This window comes from Thermobia domestica, chromosome 9 (assembly GCF_964235325.1).
Source record: "Thermobia domestica chromosome 9, izTheDome1.hap1.1, whole genome shotgun sequence".
Taxonomy (NCBI): Eukaryota; Metazoa; Arthropoda; class Insecta; order Zygentoma; family Lepismatidae; genus Thermobia; species Thermobia domestica.
Genome location: NC_137462.1, coordinates 98,997,764 through 99,022,598, shown reverse-complemented (window position 1 = coordinate 99,022,598; position 24,835 = coordinate 98,997,764). Strand labels below are relative to the sequence as shown.

The following is a 24,835-nucleotide window of genomic DNA, read 5'->3' as shown; positions in this document are numbered from 1 at the left end:
ATTAATTATTTCAATGCTTCATTTCTTTTATTAACAGATAGAAGAACATTAGACCTTCAATAAATTACATATTACAATGGAAGATGGATTTCTAAATGTAAGGGTTATACGAGTATCATTTCACACATAACTTGAGTTCACTTATATAATTACTAGAATTTTGATAGCAATGAAAATTAACTTATTTCATGATAGAAGATACCATGTGATTTAATGAAACATAGGGATCCGGTCAGATCCAGCCCTAATTTAATGACTCATAACAGCTGAGAACTGCATCGTAAACAGGACCACAAATAAACTTATTTATTATTTCAATAGTGACTTACTTTCGACCAGTTCAGTGAAGATGAAAATCTTATAAAGGACGGTGGAATTAATTATAAATGCCTTCACTTCCGAAGTAATCAAGATTTTAAGCTTGCAAAATAAGGTTTGGCTTTAACAAAATTGTAAAATTCTTGACTTTTTGTTTCTATGTGAAACAATAAATTTTGTTCATCTTTGCTTCTGTTTTAAACTAAAATGTTACTGATTTTAGAGACATTTTTCCCAATTATATTTATCGCAACTTATACGATATCTAATGTAAGTAATATTCAAGAAACATCGTGTTCATATAGAAAACATTCTAGAACGTTAATGTAATAGCTACCATTGAATTTTCAACATGTAAGCTTTTAAATAACTATTACTTGCATTTTTGTACTTACACAATACATACCACATTCAGTAAGTTTAGTGGGTTTCAAAAGGAAACATGCTCCATGCTATCAGCAGAAAAGAGCGCAACGTAAAAGGCAAGAACGCATGATACAAAAGATACATAATACCTTATTAAACAACTTTTCATATTGAAAATAACATCCATTGATTTGACAGCTGTTCGTAATTTATAGTTCCTTACCGCAGAATTCGTTGCACTGTGACACTTATCTTGGCGCTGAGAAGCTCTAGATATCCTCAAAGCATTTCGGTTTCACTAACTACATTTTCTTTTAAAAAAAGTAGAAATAATTTTTGATAGTTCTTATTTTATTTCTTAAGGAACTAACAATATTTTCGAAGAGAAATAAAAATAGCTAGCACTAAACTAAATATTTATTTTTAAAAAAGTATTACTTCATATTTTTTCTGAACTAAATTGATACATTTATCAATATAATTTCAAGCTTAATTTAGTTTATCATTACTCTCACTTATTATTTACATCGCCAAGAAAAGTAGAAAAAATATACAAATTATTGTTATTGCAAGTTTTAAACACACAAGTTTTTCTCATTTATTTGCATTTTACAATATTATAAATAGTGGTGGGCACGAAAACAGGTTTTTCGGTTTTCGATCTTCAAAATAACCGAAACAAGTTTTTGAAAGCTTTAATTAAAACGGTTTAGTTTTCTAACAAACCAGTTTTGATGAAAAGCCGAATCATTTTTCTAGGAACTGATTTCCTGTTTTTATACGAAAAAAACCGGTTTTGCCCATCCCTAATTAGAAATTAAGAGTGGTTGGGTTTCATTATCCTTACATTAAAAAAGAGGCACTGAGGGAATCACTAACCAAATTCATTATACACTATTACTACGAATTTATGTGTGTTTACATCGATATTGTTAAAATTCTTTGAATAAATATTCGAATATTTGCCCTCCCATTAATCAAGAATGTTCATTATTCAAATAATTATTCAGGGATAATTGAAGGGCCCTCTGCAATAACAAGGTAAGTGGAGTTACCTCGATTCCTGGAAAAAGAAGGCGTGTGGATCTTATCTTCCTTTCCAGTTGCATCTAGTGCGTATTCGAAGTGTCAGTTGTGGGAAAAACAATATTAACATTGGTATTAAGTCGCCGTTTTCCGATGCGGATAATAGAGGGCGCCACTGTCTCTGCGGCTAGTGAAACAAGCACTGGTAGATGCGAGAAGGCGACGCGATGTGTTTTCAAGTGCGGTTGAAGTGAAAGCATTGGTACGGGGACATATTTAATGCTTTTGTTACGAAATGGACAAAATCGAAGCAGTCGAAGAACGACAGAAGCAGAAGGGACGAACGAGAAAGGATAATCGAGAACCCTAGGAAAAAATATAGCAAAATTAAGGCGAAATGCAGTATTTTGTTTATTTGCCCGATGTTAATGTGAAAATTAAAAGCGTGCCGTCAAAACTGTGGATTTGGGCAAATTTGAATTAGGATTCCGATTTAAATCTGGATTTCAGATGCCAGGTTCGAAAATCCGAAGTTCTGATTCGTAATCCGGATCTCAAATCCGAATCCGTTTTTCGGATTTACAATAAAATCGGACAAAGGGGTGGGGTGAAAAACATCCCATATGGATCTATATCAGTTTCGGAAACATATAGTAGGAAGGAGGAAAAGCCTATTCGGTGCAGGCACCACTATTGGACACCATTCTGTCCTTCCTCAAGAAATTAGGAATCAAGAATTCAAGGATGGAAGTAGAAGTTCTGCTATGATTTGTTACTCTTGCCAAGCAGCATTTTTACAAGAACGTGCTGAACCCTGCTGATGTTTTTGTATCTGCGCTCCCGGATTCTGAATCTGAAATGGACGTATCAGATTTGGAGTTTTAAACAAGGCTGAGGACAATGCAGTTTCCGGATTTTGTTGCCTATAACGCTAAGATTATTGTATATTTTGTATCCATGTATGTTGTAACATATAAATGTTAGCACACACATCTTTATGCGTTTCCACTATTTTCTTTCCACTATTACTTTAGGATATGCAATAACAAAGTGCTCACTTTTCCATCTCCGTTATGTATTATTCTACATTTTCGGTATTCGCCATTTTATGGTCTAAAACACAGACCAGGTGCTACACCACTTTTCTCCATAGGTATATATACTAGAGACCTGCACGGGCCGAATTTTTCGGCCCGAGCCCAATCCGGCCCGAACGTACCTAGGCCCGGCCCAGCCCGGGCCCGAAAAATTTTGGAGATTTTCGGCCCGAGCCCGGCCCGGCCCGATAAGTTTTTTTAAAATTCTTGGCCCAAGCCCGGCCCGGGCCCGATATATTTTAAAAGTTTTTGGCCCGACCCAGGCCCGATAATTTTTTTAAAAAAATTAGCTCGAGCTCCAAACTTTCTCAAAATTTAGTACTAAATTTGACCTAACCCACAGAAACATTTTCTAAACTCTGGTTCACAACCTGACGCTTGCCTCCCGAATGGTACCATTGCCTATTAGAACTTTGCCTGTTATCGAGAGAACAAAAACTCCATTCCCTGTAACAAAAATCTAACTTAATTGATTTTTAGCGTAAAGTGAAGATGGCAATATTGTTTAGCGACAGGCAAAACATTCCCACCCCTTCTTGTTATATTTTGAGTTCAGTGAAGGTCAATGTCAGAGCTCAATTTACCGCATAATGCCTGCAATCCTCTATAGTGAAAGTGGAGCCGCTAAGCAACACAAACTGTAAATAGCTATTGCATCCTTTGTAACATTTTTCACGGACACACTTCTTCAACGTTTGGCTTTATTCCAATTATCGTTTAACGAAAGTCAATAATTATTAAAGAATTGCAACTGATCGGCCTCAGCCCGGCCCGACCTGAAGAGAAATCAGTGTCGGACAGCCCAAGCCCGGTCCGGCCCAAAGAAATAACAGTGTCGGCCCGCCCAAGCCCGGCCCGGCCCAAAGAAAGAGCAGAGTCGGCCCGCCCAAGCCCGGCCCGTGCAGGTCTCTAATATATACACACAGATTTACTACTAATTACTACGTTGCACATTAAGTTTATGAGCTTTGAATCTCAGAACCTCCATTTTTCACTTACCTTGTTATTCGAGAGGACCCTTCACTTCTTTATGTTTTTTATGTGAATACTCGAAGAATATACTGTTTTAAAATTTACACATGGGATACTATAATTTTAATAATACAACTATCCTATACAACACTTTATTTTACAACTATTCATTAACAAGTACTGAGCAATAGGCATAAGACAATAAGACGTACAAATATATTAAATTGATAATGGAATTATGTAGACACCTTTACACTAAATTGAATTTGTATATTTGTATATTTTACAAATCACGAAATTGGCCAGAAATAAACATTTAATACAAGTTGAGTATATAAATATATATGTGGGAGCAATGCTTCATCACTTTTAAAAGCTATTTTGTTGTTGTTCTGTTTTCTGTTTGTACTAATAATTGACAACAAGCACATCAAGTTATAATTTAATAACACTGAAAGTGTGGCAATGTTTGAAACAAATTACAGGAAATTACAACTAAATACAGATATTACACAAATATATATATATTTTTTTACCTAAATTATTAGCTGAATCATGCAAATGCATATTTATGTGTATCTGAATTCAAAAGAGAAAGTACTATTTATTTACCATGTTGTTACTGTAACAATACTTAATGTATTGGTTGATGTAAATTTTACATTTCGACGTAAAAATTATTATTAGGAAGAAAAAAATCTGTTTATCCGATATATTAAATATTAAATTGAGAAACTTTGACAACTTCCGATTATAATTTTCAACTATGTTATGGAAATAATGCCTTTAAGTATGTAATTAAATAAGTAAGATATTTCTGATTTCATGCAAAAGAAAAAAAAATTATTATTATTATCACGAATCTGTAAAAGTTAATTTGAAAAGAATTACCACAACTAGAAACACAGTAAAAGAAAGTTTATGACAGACTCATGTCCAAAAATATGTATTTGATTATAATCCATCATGATTAACGTATCATTGTAATCAACATGTGAATTGTTCATTATATATTGTAAATATGTTGGATTTATACCATACATACCATACATACATGTATGTTTATAGTAATGTAAAAGTACAAGATTTGATTAAAGAAGAATTAAAGGAGTTTCATATTTATTGTGCATTTCATTTTCTTAAAGACTTTCGTAAAACAAATATTATGAAACGTAATTCTTAAGTCTTAGAGCTTTTTGTTATTATCATTATTAATTTCATCTGTGAGTTTACTTGGAAAAATATTATGAAGAAGTTCCCTAACTTATTGTCCTATGTTTATATTGTTGTTATCATCTATTTCAGTTAATATTTTCAACTTCTACTTTAATATTATTATATTTGTTACCATATTTTCGTCTTGAATTATGTTTATGATCATTTTTACTTATTTATCCTTATGTAATTTATATAGGTAACAACATTTTATACGAAATTATTCTGTAAAAGTGGGATTGGCAAGAAGTTCGGCTTTTTGCACCGCACCATTCTTATTGTTGGTCTTCGAAGTAGTTGGGCGTTCTGTATGTATGGTCCCGAGTTCGTTACTCAGAAGCTCACATACTGTTTAAACTACGTAACTTTAAAGTAGAATTTAAATTGTGAGCTTCGATGTGGGCTTAAAAAAAAAAAAAAAAAAAAAAAAAAAAAAAAAAAAAAAAAAAAACCCTTTAAACAAACATTTCTTATTACTTTTTCTGTGACCTATGTAATGCATACCTTGGAAATTTCACCATAATATTGAAATACTGCAACAATGAAAAAGTGAATTGAACAAAATCACTTAATTCTTATTGTAGTTTTGATACTGAAAATGAACTTTCTGGAAATGAAAATCGAAAATTAGCGCTCAATTTTTATGTTCACCCGTGTCTAATAATAACTTTATAGTAATGTACACATTCTCCACACACTGACGTGGCAACACTGGAAGATCTATATCAACCTTCAGTTTCTTTTCGTTCCTTATCTCAGTTGTGTTCTGCTAGTGTGCAAAACAAGAACTTAATATCCAAGTTCTGAATGTCTTTTTTATGACGTGCTGCATATAAAAATACACGTGTTTGCATGTACTGTATATTTGTGAGCAGTTCTTCAGAATTTCTCAAAAAGCGTTTAAGGAGCTCCTCCGTGGCTACGTGCCTTAGTGGGGGAAACCCAGACTCGAGTCCCGGAAACTCATGTGGTTCGGATCCCGCGTTAAGCTGTAGGTCCACGTCTCACATAGCCTCATGAAAGGGACGCTACACTCGAATTAACTCCCCTCCCCCCCAAAAAAGTGTTTAATAGACAAAAATGTTGCGACATTGTATAAACAGTGCGGACAATTTACCCAAAAAATACGATCTTTCGTCTGATGATGATAAAGAAGTTGAGTCTCCTGAACTAAGTATTTTTAATTTGTTCTAAATGTACCTTCAAGTGAAGCGCATAAACTAACTAGAGAAGACCAAACTGATCTCACTAGGGATTTGGACCTCTAAAAAAGCAAAGCCAAAATTTTAACGTCACGGTTACAACACTGCAATTTACTGCAGGAAGAAGTAAATATTGTGATTCTAGGAAAAAAGCTCATTTATAGATTCTTTAAAGGTGAGTTTAAAAGCCGTCTTTTACATATTGGAATAGAGTTTCCTTCCATTCCGGTTAATTATGCAGTTCTTATAAAAACTTGAAACGTTTGCTGCGAGCCATTAAATATGACTTACAGTGCCTCATTTGCGGTGACCTTAAAGTAACAGCACTGTTGCTACGTATGTAGTTAGGTTGTGCAAAATATTGTTGCTTTACCTGTGAATGCAGTAGTAGAGGTCATGCCTTTCACTACTGCAGAAGTGACTAGCGTACTAAAGAGTCTGAAGCCGGGCGTGAAAAAACGTGCAACATAAACCACTTGTAGATCCTAAAAGAATTTTGCCTCCCCCACTACATATTAAATTATGAAATGTTTGGAGAGTATGAACCACGATCGGGAGGCCTATAAGTACTTAAGAGAAAAATTCCCTCGATTAAGTGATACTAAAGTTAAGGAGGGCATCTTCATAGAAACACAGATTCGACAGCTTTTCAGAAGTCAACAGTTCGATGAAATACTAGAAAATGATAAGAAAGCTGTAAGAGTGTTTGTTCACAGTTTTTGGAAAGACGCCAAGGAACAAATGACAAAGAACTTGTGACGTTGTGAAGTTGTTAACATTCTAGAAAATACTTGGTTGTATTACCTAAACCTCCAGTTTCTTCATTCACACACAGATTTATTTTCTGAGGACTGTGGAGTACAAAATGATGAACATGACGAACGTTAAGAAGTTTCACCCATGGATTAAAGATGTGAAGAAAAGTGGAGTCCTACCATGTTGGCTGACTAGTGGTAGACTGTTGCCAGGGATGCTCCAAATGTAACATATAAAAGGTAAGCTAAGGGAAAACGCTTAAAATAAACCCAACAGGAATCTATCATACATATCTTTCAATTTCTGCCTACACTGAAAAGTGGTTGCTGATCTGAACTTTTAAATGGTGTTGTACTTTTCTCTTTGTAAAACGTTTGGGTCTATCTACATCACGTGTGAGACCCTATTTCACTATACCGGTTTTGTTTCGTGGTCATCGTACTTGTATATAGAAAAAAAAAAAGAGTATTTGTGCGTTTATATTTTTCTAAATTTTAAAGTTAATACTGAATTTGTCATTACTGCATTATTAATGTTTATCTTGAACATTATTGTTTAATTTTCTGTATTGGAACACTTCACAAAATTTTTTCTACTACTGTACCAACCAGGATTCGACATGTTACATGATATTGATTTGCTCATTTTAATATTAATGTATAAGGCTATAGACATCTACAGGTTAGAACATTTCTTAATTCTATTCACACTTGTCATATTACGGTTAAGTAAATGTCAAGAATCTTAACTATAACTACTTACAAGAATTTTGGTTCAATGTTTTTACAACTTTTTCATTCTAATTACATTGGGAAACATACTGATACTTTTGCATATGATTTTTTTTTTTTTTTGGTAAAACTAAAGCCAAATGTATTATTTGCACATACAAGAGCAATTTTTCAAAAGGAGATCCAAGTATACATTTATTATTCAGTCCTGTCATACCATTCTCAAATGAATGTAAAAATCGTAAATTTACACACTTTCTATCAAAATTTGTTGAAGAGTGTAACTACCAAAATATAATGCTGAACTAAAAGGTCAGCAATACAGACTTTATTTTTGGTGCTTTCTTATCTAGCTTTTGATCGTGACTACAGTGCGACATGAATGAATACATCATGAAGCAAGAACACATTCGTAAGTTACAAACTAAAGTAAAAGATCTGCTATGAAATTCGTACAATATGTCTTTTTTCTAAGCAATAAACAATACTATAAAACTCAAATATTATAGGTTATAATATTTATGTTAAACAATAGTGTTTATTGTGGTTCTACAGGATTTTACAAGAGATACAAAACACTTAAATTAACAAAACATTACTCGCATCAATATGTCTATTTACAAGCTCAATAATTTTCATTTAAGCTTAAAACCCACTATTCTATATTAATTTAAGTGTAAGGCTATGTAATATGATTCGTTGTGTTCACTGACGGATCTTGATTTTACATTATTTACATTTTAGAAAGCGTTCTAGATAGCGAAAGTTGGATGGCTATCAGAAAGTATAAAATTTTTAGTAACATTATGATATTTTCTATCCTAATTACGAAGTGCATTATATTGAACATGTTTTTATATAGCTGTATTGTGCAACCATTATTTGTTCAGAATTTAACATCTGTAAATGTCATTCAAATCAAACCACTACCATACATTACAAAGTGCATCTCCTCTAAAAGCACCGTTTGTAAACTTGCAAATAATTTCTGGTGCACAGTTTCATATGTTCATACAAGCGTAATGTATCGATAAACTATATACAAGGTGGACATGGACAATCGTAAAAGTGACTTAAAATGCTATGATAGTGTCTTTTACACATTTACACAGAACTAATCTTAATTATAACTGAAGTTACTGATTTTTCTTCATGATTTGTCTTGGTATCTAACCTCTATAGAATTGAAAATACACGAACAAATTGCTTCACAGGAACTAGCGATAAACAATTACTTAACAGCTGAAATATATACATACTGGTACAATTATGTGCAATTAAATAATACCCGATGCAACAACTGGCAAAACATATTCTAAAAGCCGTAGCTTATTTATTTTCTTTGACGCATTAACTTCATATGCTGCTAATTATTAATTTCAAACCGCATTGGACTAAAAGGCAGTCTGTCAACAATACATGGTATGGTAATTCATTAGCACACAAGCATAATTCATAAATTATAATTGACAGTAAACAAGTAGATATTAAAATAAAATATAACTGTTGAATGCAAAAATAAAGCTGTGAATTCCAGTGTAATTTACTAAATAATGTGATAGACACTTCGTTTCTACATTTTAAATATTCTTCATAAGTATGCTACACTAAGTCTTAAGTGTCTGAAGTTTCTTTTCTCTCACATTTGCCTACATATCTATTTTACAATGAAATGTATTGTGTCAAATACTTAAAATGTAGTTTTTGTAGAGGCAAAACCTACAAAATATCAAAATAGAGATCCGAATTTATGAAAATAGGTGCTTGGTCTTTTGAGTTTAACATGCAAAATTTCTCTCAGCATTGCTGTTACTAAATGTTCGAAACATTCTCAGGTATCAGTACCAAATCACAGCCCATAAGCAGTCGGGAACAATAAGTTAGCAATCCATTTATCTTCAAAAGCCAATAGTGCTATAAATTAAAATTTTCTTTACTTTTTTCTTAAACAGTTATTTTGTATTAGAGCATCCATCTTAGTTATAGGTACAGCCAATCACCAAGAACTTCAACAAAAATTCATTTATATGGGAGTCCAGCAGATTGAAATTGTGATCAGACTGGTTATTTTACATATGATTTTTATTTCTCCTATTGGACTATAAACTTAAAGTGTTTTGCCTCACAACACTTAGTTTTGAAACATATCTCACCTCTACTTTTTGGAAAATTACATGTTTTCAGATATTGTTCCTATATCTGACAAGGTGAGAGCCATATTCACGACTGGTGTAACTGAAAGCTGTGCTTTTTCTTTTCAGATCAATTTTGAATAGACATGAGTATTGAAGTTGACTGTGACATTTGGCTAGCTCAAAATCACTTCAGTCGCCATGAAGCGCAGAGCAGAACATCGAGTATTCATAATAATAATAATAATAATAATAATAATAATAATAATAATAATAATAATAATAATAATAATAATAATGAATTAGTGATTGTTACTCAGTGTGCAGTTCGCCGGCAACTCAACATTCATCTTAATTGCAGTGATCCAAGTCGCAACACAATACTCTTGTGAATTACATTCTTTTGAAGAAAGCTTGTGCCGAGAAGAGACCTACAGGAAAACCGTTCAAACTCTAAAGAATATTGAGGGAATCGTATGAAAAATGTAATTTTCAAAAAGTAGGGATGGTATGCTTCATAATCACTTGTTGTAAGCAAGACACTTTGAGTTATAGTTCAATTAGAAAAAAATCATATGTGGAATAATCTATCTCTCACAATTTCAATTTGAAAACCGTCAGGTTTTTCTGCCAGATCCTGTAACTATTTTACCTGCTTTAGGTACAATGTTGTTCTATGAATTAAATTCTTATATATTCAACACAGTTTTTGTTGAGATATTTATAGTGAAAGGTGCAGAACTTTTGTTTTTCTATTCCACGATTTTTTTTTATTTAAATGCTGACGTCTCAGAGAGGTACTTTCATCCACAGAATACAACTAATGTAAAATACTTGTTAGACATTATAATTTTGAATTAATTGTTCAATAATACAGTATTTTATATTTTTCAGGGTTAATTAAAAAAACATATTTAAATCGTCAGAATTTAGATAAAACAAAGCGTTAATAGAAAATCAATGATCTTATCTTTTTCGAAGCATAAACTTATTACCAAGGGAAAACAATTGAACAATTACAAAGCTGATGAGATAAAGATGGATGCTTACATTCGTAACCGACTGAACAAACTACAAACATCTACACTAATATATATCGTACAGTTGGTGTAAAAAGTGCATATCCCACGATATACATTATTACTAATTAACACCAGTGGTTAAATTCACCACAAAATCGCACCGGAGCTCACAATACCATCAGTTTTTTTAACTTGGTTCAAAAATTATTGGTATTTAATAGTAATAATAAGAATGATAATGTTATTTCTTCATGTAATAAGGTTTGTAATATTCATGTTGAAGATCACTTATTTTATTAGTTTTGACCACTAGACGATGGGGTATATCGTTCTGTATTTATCTGCGCACCAAAGGCAGAATACATATCACATGATAATAATAGGTGTAATATTCACAGCGTTAAATGCAATATATGCAAACAGTGGTGTCTATAACGGATGGAAAAAAAAAAAAGTGGGTTGTCATGCTGCAAACTACATCGTTGAAATTGTAGGAGGGAGAGGCGAAAAATGAGATATTAAAACCAATTAATAAGTAAAAATGTGCGTGAAAAATATTTGATTTACAGAAGAACAAGTTTAATCATAGCTGCATTATGAGCGAGTGGTTGTGTGGTATTGCAGATCACAATTATTGGAACAGTTTAAAAGTAGAAATTGCTTTTGTGTGTTGACATAAAATGGAAACACTTCTCAAAAATGGGACATGTTTTCACTATGCCTGGTAACACTAATCATTGCATAAATCAGCTGTCTTGTGTTTGTTACACGTAGTATGGACTGTGCATTACTAGTCGAGTGTGGCAGTGTGGTTGTCGACGTTGTGCAGATGTGTTGCATGACCAGTATGTTAATCTGACGGAGTTTCAAAGAGGTCTAATTTTTGATACCTGTCTAGCTGGAGCATCGGTGAGCAAAACAGCGACGTTATGAGGTAGTCGAAATACTAAACTGCAGAATAGGGATTGCCGGGCGTTGAACCGTATTGTGACGAGACAGAAAAAACAATGTTCTATAAAGTGACTCTAGAACTTAATCTGCACCTAAACACCCCAATGTCATCTGAAACAGTGAGGTGGGAACTGCATAAAATGGGTATCTATGGGCGCGTTGCTATTGCCAAGCCCCTAATACGTAAAGGCGATGTGCATGGTACAATACCCGCAAAAACTGGACGTTGAAAGACTGTCCCTGTACCCTTTTCTCCATCAGTGTATGCCGCTTTTGTCTGGCGAAAACCATCTGAAGCATAAGATGTGGACTGTCTCCGCCTACTGTCAAACATAGTTGCGGTTCTACTATCGTCTAGAGTGCTATATCATGGAATTCGGCAGCCTTCTTTGTCACATTGCACGGTCGGGTCACAGGAAAAGTGTACAGAGAACTCGTGTAACCAGATCCACCCCAATGCTGTAAACTTTTTTTCCAAACGAGAATGCCATATTATAGGATGATAATGCTCCCATTCACACCGATCAACCCGGCCCTGTTCAAGAGTGGTTTCAAGAACATGCTAATGAGGTTCAATATCTTTCCTGACCTGTATAGTCCGCAGACTGAATATCGTCGAGCCTCTGTGAGCTGTTTTGGAAAACAGGGTTCGGCGTCGATTTCACCTTCTTTGTCTTTACCTGAGCTGGAGGCTGTACTGTAAGAAGAATGACTTCAAATCCCATTCACCACTATTCAAGACTTTTATTGGTCTATTCAATTCAGAATTCAAGTTGTATTGCGTGCTAAAGATGGACCACCATCGTATTAATTCAAAATGTTTCAATTTTCACAAGTATTTTTATTATTTTGCCCAATACTTGTATCAGGAGAATTTAACGAAATATGTCATGGACCTTGGGGAATGGGCACTCCTGTAAATACATATGTATAAATATATACACAATGTTATTTAAAAAAAAAACTATTTACAATAATAACGAACCTCTTGTTCATCTATAGATTTTTTTTATATATATATTACAGACACTTTCCAATACTAACATATGCAATGAATGTATTCTCTTAATAGGTAACTATCCAATTCAGGACCTTGTTCACAGAATACAAACGCAGTTACCATTTTCTTTTCTTTTCTTTTTTTTCTTTCCTTCATTAAAAGACGGAAGCACCAAATGCACCCGTATTTCCTTTTTATTTCTTTATTTTGTTTTTCTTATATTATCTCTTTACACATTTACTTTGTTCACCTTTGTTCTATTTTTTTATGTTTCGCAAATGAGAGGGACATAAATACTGAGAACAGTGCATGTTCTTCGGTGGAACTCAAACCAAGGATAGACTGCGCATCGTAATCTGGAGCTAAACACCACAGAGCACTCAGTTATGGATACCGACTACTAAATCAACGAGGTAGACTTCCATATTCATTGGTGTGATAAGTTGAATAATGCTGCTTAATTTTAAATTTGTTGGACAATTTAACGTTAGGTGGTGTATTAAATATCCGATAATTAGTTTTCTTCTGCAATAATAATAATAATAGAAGTGTGGTAGCTGTAACAGTAACAAGTTAAAATTAAATAATATAAATAAATAGCATCTAATCTTCCAAGGAAGGGTTGAATGCATCCAGATAGAATCCAAGTTGGGTTGGATGTACGTTTTAGTGATTATGTCATAATCCCATCAATTTCGCTCCCACTGTTTGACTGTTAGCCTGCTTTACGCTTCCAGTACGAGTTAACTATATATAGTTTGGAGCATACCCTGAAACATTCCACACTCTTTCAACTACTCCATACAATGTCACAAGTATCGAATTGGAAACACTGTCATTAGGAAGTCTTGCTTCTTACAGCTGAGCCAAACTGTACTTACAGCATGAGCAAATCGGCTCACGAACGGGCGCTCAATGTGCACAATTTTGGTTACATGATCTAAATTATATAAAAATCTTGAGACAAATTATCAACTAAATATGACAAGGAATATAAATTATGTGCAATGTGGTTTTTGTCACTTGTGTGAAATTATCCTATTTATATATTCCTATTACATTTTTACTGAATTTTATATTACACATACATTGTTTGCTACATTGGAATAGCTATTACTGAATCCTATATCTTATTAAATCTTATTTCCTATGTCATATCTTCATCTAATAGATCCAAAAGATATAAAATACAATCTGTGAATTAAAAAAGTAATCGAATTGAATTCTGAAGAGCTCCATCGGAATTTAACCACTGATTAATAACTTCAGAGCATATTGAGTAATTTGTATGTAATTTTCTGCAATTTAATTTATTATAAGAAATAGAATGCTGTTAAAATTATTCTGAAAGAAATTTATCAAGGGATATACACATTTCGAGCCTTCTGTACTTGGTCACTCGTCAGAATCACAAATCACAATTTTTAATAAAAATTAAGGCAAAATTTCTATTAACAAAACCTTATTACTGATTATATGTATATAAAAAGGCAGACGATAGATGGTTCTTTAGTTTCCATTCACGCTAACTGCTATAAAATCGGTGAATATAACAAAAGGCGTAAAATAGCCGTTGTTATACAAGCGAAGACAGTCTGAGAATTAATTATTTTGTTCTTTTTGTTTGAATGTAGGAAGAATCTCATATCATCACCAATAGTTCTTTGATAAATTGCGTTTCCTGAGTTTGGAGCTACAGTCACACCAAAATATGCGCCAGGAGAGTAGTATGTATAAGGTTCTATATGATTTTCTTGTTTACCAGTGCCATCACTGTGAGAGTTTTTCGCACCTGCATTGGAAATCTCGTCCTCTCCTCCATCCTCAAGATCACCTCTATCACCACCAACCACCATACCCGAATTATACACACCCACACCACCACTACTACCTCCACCACCAGTAGAACTAAATTTCCCACCACCAGCATAGATATAACCGCCATTAGGTTCAGTAGTAGTGCTGCTTCTTTGCCTGTTCCAAGATTTTGATTCTTGAAATTTTTTTAATGAATACCAATCACCTACCTTATGCGGATGTAAAGTCACGTTCAATAGCGTTGCTGGCTGTTCCACTACCATGAAGTCCATTTCTCTAGGAGCATATCCGTCAGCATATACCTGATAAGTAAAAATTGAGACAGATATTATTTCAATTTCACATAACATAATGTTACATTTATTCTTACATTGTACAGAGCTTAAAAAATTGGAGCACATAAGCTGTATACTTCAACTAGCAATTTTCATTAAAAATTCACTCAAATAACATTAAAGTCGTATCTTTGCCTAAAACAAAAACTAAAGATGAATCGGAAATTCCACCTAGAGTTTCGGCTGAACTAGACTTTATTTATTTATTTATTGTAGAAATAAAATCAAAATTTGCAATTTCTTTTGTTATTTTGCAAACATTTTCAAGTGATCAGCTCTTGTTTACGTTATGAACGTAAAATTTCTTCATAAATTAGAACCAACTTTACTGAATAAAATTATAAACTATATAAAAGAAATATTTTGTTTTTCACAAAAATATATCACATTGTTCACTACTTTCAACTAGTATAATAATAAAACTGAAAGTCTGATGTAACTTTTCCAAAAATTGCTAATAAATACTACTTTTTACTTTGGGAATATAATTATCTAAAGTCGACCAATACAAGAGTTGCAAAATAACATAAGCAATCACACACCATGAAAGATATCAATATTAGAGAATAATAACAATACTGAAATTATGTAAACATATATAAAAATAAAACAAAAAAAAGTTTCACTTGATGATACAAAATAGTGAAAAACAAGTAAAATCTTATGTGTGAAATATACAGTATACTTAATACTGAATAATTAAAACCAAGTACTCCGGCTCAAAATAAAAAGTAGCTGAAGCTTGTGATAAGAAAACTGATTTTCAAATCAGGTTGTATACGAGTTCAAATCAGGTTATATACGAGTATATACAATATTTTCAAATCAGGTTACATTAGGTTATTTTCCGACATAGTCTCCATATTGGTTGAAGCACTTATCGCATCTTGGGATGAGTTAGAAGATTCCCTCCTGATAAAAGTCCTGTTCTTGCGTATTCAGTCACATTTACCTTCTCGTCTGAAGCGAAGCGACGGCCTCCTAGGTGCTCCTTCAAATGCGGGAATAAGTGAAAGTCGCTTGGAGCGAGGTCCGAACTGTAGGGAGGGTGATCGATAATGTCACAGCGAAACTGCTGCAACAGCGGGCAGGGTCGGCCACTGCACTCCTCATTGGTGACATTTTCTCTACCAACCGCAAACTTTCGGCACCATTCTGCGACATGCTGACGAGCCATAACAGTCTCTCCGTAAACCTCTACCAGCTGGCGGTGAATTTCAACAGCTGTTACATGTTTCGCCAACAGAAATCGAATAACTGAGCGGAGTTCTTCGCGAGACCAGTTTTCCAAACGAATATGTTTATTTACAACTAGAACCGTGGGTGGTCGGTGTCTGAAACTTTGCACAGTTGCCACATGTAGTGAAATTACAGAACACTCCTCATTCCTCTATAACAGACGATACTCCAGAAATATCGGGTAACCTTAGTTTCTGATCCTCTCTCATATATATATATATATATATATATATACTTTCACTTCTCTTAAAAAGACAAACTCATTGAATAGAAATTTTAACCAACATAAATGATGATATAATGCATGATATAATAAATAATAAAAATATTTACCTCTAATTTGTACACGCCTGGAAGTAATATTCTCCAAAATTCTCCGTATTTGGTTGTATGGAAGCCTACATCCCTTCCTTTAATCTTTAGTGATGCCTTCTCAATTGGATTTCCATGTTCGTCCATGACGAAACCGTACACACCTCTATGCGCTTCTGCTAGGAACTTAACTAATGCCTACATAAAACGTTAAAAAAGTATTGTTACAGGAATTTGTTTTTAAAGAAATGACTAATAAAAAGCAGTTTGTTTTTGAGATATGGTTATCCCAAAGTAAATATGACCAATTTTCTACTTAGTTTACATCTATATAATAATTTATATGGATTATTTATACGTTAACTGATAATAAATAAATTTAAATAACTGTCAGTATACATGATTAGTCTGCTATTCAATGAATCAGTGTTATACTCAAGGAAGAAGTTTCGGAGCTTTAATTCCCTCCCACTTGAGCAAGATATTATGCAAATATAAACATTTGAAATTACATGAATTTGGGAGTTTGACCCCCACTCCCTTGGCAACCTTCTACATACGCCATTGCAATGAATAGAAAATTTAGTTCGACCTATTTAAAAAGGTACGGTGAATTTGCCAGTATGCATCTGCTCTTCGCATAACAAAGTAAACTGACAGAAAAATTCTGAAGAGTTTAATGTAGTTTTACATTTTAGAAATTTAAAAATATTTTTCTTCTGCCTTTTCGTGACAGAGGAAATAGCTTCGGTGCTGTGGTTCCCTTTAATATCCTAAACAATAAATCAATCCAATTAACGTATATCAATCTCTCAAAAGGAAGATTTTATGTTTTACATCTGTCCAAGAATTTCAGCATTTCTTTAAATAATATTCCTGAGGAAACAAAACATTAAGTTCTATCAATTTCCAAAGAAGTTGCAAAATCGAGGAATTACTTTACTTTAATTTGTGCTGGTTAATATTAAGCATGGTCATGTTTTCAGCTAACATAAGTAATCTAACTTTGAGTGCAAAAGGTGGCTATATTTACATAATAATAATAAAGCTTACCACTCGGTTATCTTCCCAGAATTTTGGCAGCTCAGATGCTGAAGGGTACTTGCAACACGACATTTCAATTGTTACTTCCATACACCCATACCAGACATAGTTGAAGTCTTGCATTCCACCTGTTGAAATGAAGAAAAATCAATTTCATGGGCTTCCTTCAGTTATGAAGAACTAAGAGATCCAGTGTCATTCTGGCAAATATTTGAACATACGGCATGATTATTTTCAGTCAATGGAAGTTCCTTATGATGAACACGAACATTCCCACAAACTGGTTTTCATTGTTTAACCATAACCTTTGTAAGTACTCAGCCATATCCAAATATCTATTCAATACGAAATTATAATATATCTGTCTAACATTTTCACGTACCAATCCGGTATTTGTAGTATACTGAGTAAGCCAGATTTATGTAGACAATTTTTGATCAGCAATAGCCAATCAATCCATCAACACACGGAAAAAATGAGGAAGTACCTTTGCTGTCGGTAGATGGCACTATCATATGGTATGCTGGGAACGAGGCCAATATTCTGCTTACTTAGTGCGCATTAGAGAAACGACATGACCGGAAGTGTGTAAAATGTGTGCGCCTTCTCTGTTACTAACAATGTATCAGAACTCCAGTGTATGATGTTGGAAGATTTTGGACTCCAGCAATCCACAGGAGATACTTTCGCTCGAATAAACAAGCAGTTTGATGAAACTGTCAGTGCTCTGAATCCCAAGCACCCTGGTCAACTAAGAACAGTCCAAACTGCGGAGAACACAAGCACGTATTGTTGAGGAATTGGCGTCATACCCTCACAAATCGAAGTCTACCCGCCGTTTATCTGCCCTGTTGGATATTTCGAGGACAAGTTTGCGTAGAGTTTTAAGAGACATGAAGCAGACATCATACCATCCACGCCTTATTTGTGTTCTTAATGAGGATAACTTCAACAGGTTAGTTGATGCTGACCACGATTCGGGAGAGCCCTAACCTTACCAAGAATATTGTATGGAACTGATGAGACTAAATTTCACACATCGGGATCGATCAATGGACACATCTGCGTGTTTTGGCAGCCAGAGAACTCCAGTGTCAACATTGAACACGATTTGCAGTCCCCAGGGGTGATAGTGTGGAGCTGCATTACCTATGAAGAATTTACTGACCCATTTTTTTTTTTCTTTCTGGAAAGTGGTGTCACGGGGCAAAGCTATCTACAGTTAATGAGGGAAACTGTCATTCCAGAACTTCATAAGCAATGGAACTTTCAGGAACTGTGGTGGCAGCAAGATGGAGTCCCACCACACTACGCCAAAATTGTTCGGGCGTTCTTCTCAACTTTCATCAAAGGTGCCTAATTGAGTTCGGCCCACCCTATACTATAACTATCCACAAATTAAGAAGCTTCCATGGATTTCGGTCACCATCTAACTTCCTCGTCTTGAGATAGGAGCTGTTTTGTATAAACAAACTTAGGAAAAGCGCAAGGGAAAATAAGTTGACTTGACTGTTAAAAACAGACAACGAACAGCCATGTAGCCAAAATGAATAAATATCTGTGATTAAGATGCGTATTAGTTATTAGCTCATGTGATCGGAAATTCCTGGAAGTTTATAAGAGCAGATGGTTCTATGCAACACAAACCTATTTGCATCATTAATAATTACGCTGTGCTAATATCTTTACAAAATACGTTATATTTTGTAGGGTTCGTTATTTGACCACATTAGGATTTATCTAATAGTCTAAAATAATTTCTTACAATTATTAATTCCTAACATCTTTAAAAATTTACTTCTGCTTTATTCATTTCTCTCATTTAGAGGGATATTGTATAAACCCCTTCATTTTTTTTAATGATATTCTAATACAACATTTTTCAAAATAAAAATGTTTCATTCTTCTGTTACAATTTCTTTGTGATTATTTTTACTTCTTTTATTATGTACTCAGTTCTACGTATTCTCACAATATATATAGCATTTTACAGCGTATTTTTCTTCTATATCATAACTGTTTGATTGAAGGTGTGGAAGTAAAAAGAGAAACAAAAAGGGGGTTGCAGTTGGATAATATTAAAGCAGACAATTCTATTGTTAAACCAAAGGGATTAGTAGAGGTCCGAAGCGCATGGAAGCGTCTCAATTTATAGCAAGTAACCTACATGTAAAATGGTAAAATAAGTTTATGATTATAATTGTAATGAGAAAAGACTTATAGCATGAACATTATGCAAAGTTTATCAAAGTATACCATGCACTACTTACCAGTCAAAGGATACCAGGCAGCACCATTGGTAATACCATCTTTAAAGGAAGGTGTATTCGCCTTGCATGGAATTCCTCGATGCATTGTGCCGTGATTCAAAGAGAATGTTTTAGCCAAATGTTTGAATACGTCATCATCCGGAGTCACCGATGGAGACGAAGCATAACTCTGGAAGACTGCGCCACCAGAAAGGAAAATAATTTTACAGATATCTACTTCTTAGTTGTGTTATTTTAACCCATAACCTACTTCAAATATATAGAATAAAAGTCATATACTTAAAGTTAAAGCCTGTGTTCGTACTTACCTCAAGTTCTAAATTACAAACTATATACGTAAAACCATTGAAGAGATATAATACTATGCATGTGATGAGTACAGAAAAGAGATATTCAAATGAGTTTTTTTAAATGCGAAACTGATAAATATATATTAGTTTCAGTAGCAAAGTACGAAATAAGGTGCATGAAAGACGTAAATATACCAAAATCTACTATGCATGTTATACAAGGAGTGCTGCTAGAAGTAAAAGAATGTTCTTGCTAATTACACTAGAATGAAGCAAAATATGTTTGATAGTTTCCACCTCTTCTAACATGATTTGTTACATTAGAGAGTATATTGTGGAATATAAACTGTTGAGATTTTTTTTTAATCATTCGTATGATAGACATTATGAATAACATTTGCTCCAAATTTCTACAAAAGTAATACCTTGAAGCTCGAATCTACTTATGAAGCACTACCGATATCTACTACTCTACCAAATACTTACGTGCAACTCGGTTGATTGTTCAAAGGCGAGATTATTTTGGTAAATAACACGATGATTAAGATATTTAGATATACAGGATAGGTAAAGTAGGAAACTACTAGTATATACTTGCTTTCAAGCTATATTTATTTTTACGAATCAATATTGAGATTATCAATACCATTGAGATCTTGATGTAATTCCTGAAACAGATTATTAATGAAACATGACATCCAGAATTGTAGGGAAATAAACAATCTAAAGGTTTATATGACAACACAAGACTGTAATGAAGTGAAATTATTGATGACCATAATTCCTTTAAAATTTTCAAACATGCGCTTGAAAAGAAAGAAAGAAAAAACAGACTGCTTTTAGTTTTAGTGAAAGAAATCTGTCCTTGACAGGATGCGAACCTGAAGAAACTTATTTCAATATAGCTATTTAATGTTTTCTGAAGGAAATCATTTTTTTTTAATTATTATTATACTTTTTCTCTTCACAATATACATTTGTATATTGTTGTAATCTGTAATATGGTATAAATGGTTATCTTAATTGAGTCGAATGAAGAAAAGAAGAACATATTGTTGGGACATTAAGATCCATTAAAACCATTATTGTCAATTGTAAGAAGTCGAGCACCATTTGGATAGGAAGAACATACTTATGTTCCAATTTCCAGGATTGGTTTAGTTTGATGTAACTCTGAGTTGACAGAGTTGGACTAATATTTTAAAAGATCCAGTTACACTTTGGAAAGAATCAAAGAGGAAGAAGAAACTATTCTTATCGGCAGCAATAAAACAAAAAGCATTTTCTATTAAATGTTACAGCAGAGATATACATATTCACCATGCTTATACCAGATGATGAAATACAAACACATGTTACTTTGTGACGCAATAGAATGCATATTAATAAAAATAAAAGTTAAAATTGTATTTACGTAAGCATTCAAATGGTAAAACGGCAATACGATGCTATGTTTCAGTGATCAATTGTCATCTTCATGCATTGAAGTGATTTCATTAAAGTTGATGCACTATATCTTTTGTCATCTCATCACCTTCTTGAGAAAAGTGACACAAGTCAAAAAACCTTAAGGACCAAGTTCGTATCCCTCGCGAGAAAAGTGACATAACACGGAATTTGTCATTTTTGTTCTAATACACTCTGATTTTGGTAATTTTAAAGCTATATTTACAACACTTTTACACATAAAAGGAAAAAAAAAAAAACATTGTGATTATAAAATAACTTTAAAACAAGTTACGAGTTATGTCATTTTTCTCGCGAGGGATACGAGCTTGGATCTTAAGGTTTTTTGACTTGTGTCACTTTCCTCGAGAAGGTGCGATAGTATTATATACCAAACCAACGCAGAATATGAAGCATTTTTATCAAGTGATTCAATACGATATAGGTATTGTTCTTTGCACAAAATGGTAAGAGGAAGGATTGATTTACGATAAGAAATGTTAATAGTACTGATTAAGAAACATTAACAATTTCTCTACAATGACGGAATCTGATAAAAAAATATGTGGTTAAATAAGCAGCATAATTCTTAATGTAGCCCTTCCCGCTGATCCAGTGACTAGCCCTTGTGCCTCTGGTGTACGTGATCCCGGGTTCGATTCTGGTGGGAGAGAATTCAAACTTGAACGCGTTATGATGGTTCGGATTCCACCTGAAACTGTAAATATACGTCTCATATAGGTTCGGTACTGAAATTGAACGCTCAACTTCACCACCAACAACAATTATGTGAAAAAAATAAATAAAGAAAGAAAGAAAGAAAGAAGACGACAATTAGTGATTGAAACGTAGCGTCGAATTGCCGTTTTACTATCTGGATGTTTAGGTATGTACAATTTTTACTTTTATTGTAAACAAACCTTGTTTAGTTCAAATTTTAGGCAACTTCTAGTACATTATTATGGAATTTTAATAAAATTTACTGCAAAATTCATACAAAACAACGTAATATAGCGTCCATTTATAGATATGTTGAATAATGTATATCTGTAATGTAACACTTTTACAAAAGATTTTGTTGTTTAAAAAAAAAAAATGAACGTCATCTTAAAATTTGCTTTTCTGTTTCAGTTGTCTCCACAGTATGGCTACCTATTAAGGATATCAACTTATTACATTCTGGAAACTTTATAGAGTTGCAGTTCATATCGCCTTCACTACTTGAAAGGATTATTAGTACTTAATCATAGCTTTCCAATATAATAATAAATAGCATGATATAATAACATCATAGGTTGAAAGTTATATAACATGCAAAGAGAAAATACTGGGCTTGTCAACTATAGTACTAAAAGGCGATAGTTAATTATAATATGTTGTGGGCACTATACCTGCACATAGGGGTGATGATCGGCATATCCCTTAGTGAAGCAAAACAATTGAAAAAAAAGAAAGTGCATAACATTAGAAACATTAAGCATTATTAGATAAAAAATTTAATAGTTGTAGTTTAAGAAGGGTATAAGAAGACTAGATTAAGTAACATATGTATATTTTTATGAAAACTTAGCAAATGATTTAAGAATTAGAATTAAGTAGTAGCTTTATTATAACTGTATTAAGAACGTAATAATTTAAGTTTGTTTCAATTTTAGGTAATGGTTGATATGCGATATCCAATGTTTCATTAGCTATCAATAGCAGGGACCAAATTTAGGTATACTTTTCCAGATAGATATTCTTCTATTGATGCGTCAACAAACTTGTCTGTTTCTATAAGATAATGCTATTAAGCTTGCACGTCGTGAAAAACTGAAGTATTGCAATGGTATTCCTTTACAAAATTTAAATAATACAATCCATGCCAATAATAATAATAATAATAATAATAATAATAATAATAATAATAATAATAATAATAATAATAATAATAATAATAATATAAAATATTATTATTATTATTATTATTATTATTATTATTATTATTATTATTATTATTATTATTATTATTATTATTATTATTATTATTATTATTATTATTATTTTGGTAACTAGCAAATAGTATGAAAAAACTAAATTTGGCAGATATTTTCGTCAAAAAAACTTTATTGATTTTTTATTTGTTATTTTGGTGTATCTATAGAGATTTTATAGAAATTGTTCGCAATTATCGTCGTTTGCAATACATAGACCTAGGCCGTATTACCTTTTCCATTGTGATCGGTTGATGATGGTAAGATCAATCTATAACAATCACTCCTGATTCTAGAAGCTAAGGATTGCAGATGAAATCGAAGTTATTGACTTTAATTACATATTTTTGGGCCATCCTAAAATTTAGATTAAGTGTTTAAAAAAAAGTACCGATTCCGCAATGTAAATATTATTGTAATTAAATTCTGCTCTAGTTCAATTACAAATCTATTTTTGTCCAATTAAGGAGTCATTTCCTTATTTTAAAATTATTAGCAGTACGTCCTTTTATTGTTTAGGTACAGATCTGATGAAATCCTTTTCAATGCCCTACAACTTCTCTAGATTTTTGAAAATATCGGATATGTTTGATATATCTACGAGGCAATAGTACAAATACACAACACCTCTACTTTGCTATTCCAGAAAACTTGTCCTAAGCTTCATCTGCTTAGCAACTTACATGTTTAGCTGCAAATGAGAAATCAACAAACAAAAACAATTTAGTTATACATTTCAGAATTTTGTTCGTTTGGCGAAATTAAAAAAAGACACGAACGGTTCTGTATAGAACGCTCAGTTTTGGTGTGCAAGATTCTAGGTTTGATCACAAATCAAGTGGACTTTCTGATGAACAAACATGTTCTTCAGTTCTCTCGAGTTTCTGCTTTTCACTTTGTCATCATTTCACTGATTTTTTTTTTTTTATCATCATTCGCTTTCATTCATTATCGTCCGCTATAGCCTATGAAGCAAAGCTATAGATGAAATATTTAATTTGGTTTCATTTACGATTTTCCTTATATAAAAAACTATCATCGAGCTAATAAGAAATCCAATCAGTTAGGCTGGGTAAGAGAGTGTGTGTGGTGGGGAGGGAAAGGCAATTAGAAGATCAACTATATTTCAATATCACGTCTAAATGTATATCTGAGTGAAACAATAAATAAAACTTATCAATATTCAAGTGCTCTTTTCACAATTTAATTGCTTATAATTTCGGCGCCTCACGAACTGTGTCTTCATCAGATTATTAGAACATTTCAAGAGTCACTGAGATTATAAACAACTAAACTGGGATGAGAACGCATGAGCTTTCC

General features: G+C 33.0%; 1 protein-coding gene across 4 annotated transcripts in view; it reads right to left on the bottom strand.

Moving 5' to 3' along the window:
* The window catches only part of LOC145694878 (carboxypeptidase D-like), a 183,367-nt gene that overhangs the window by 11,128 nt on the left and 147,404 nt on the right, over nt 1–24,835 (bottom strand). For 3 of the 4 annotated variants that reach the window (XM_081771589.1, XM_081771590.1, XM_081771587.1), the window contains exons 6-9: nt 19,807–19,992; nt 17,546–17,664; nt 16,514–16,690; nt 14,816–14,908 (exon numbers count right to left, since the gene is read on the bottom strand). In XM_081771589.1, the coding sequence (XP_081627715.1) occupies nt 14,816–14,908; nt 16,514–16,690; nt 17,546–17,664; nt 19,807–19,992 (575 nt within the window). The remainder of the gene's footprint in view (nt 1–14,815; nt 14,909–16,513; nt 16,691–17,545; nt 17,665–19,806; nt 19,993–24,835) is intronic. The other variant, XM_081771588.1, reaches the window with a different exon arrangement.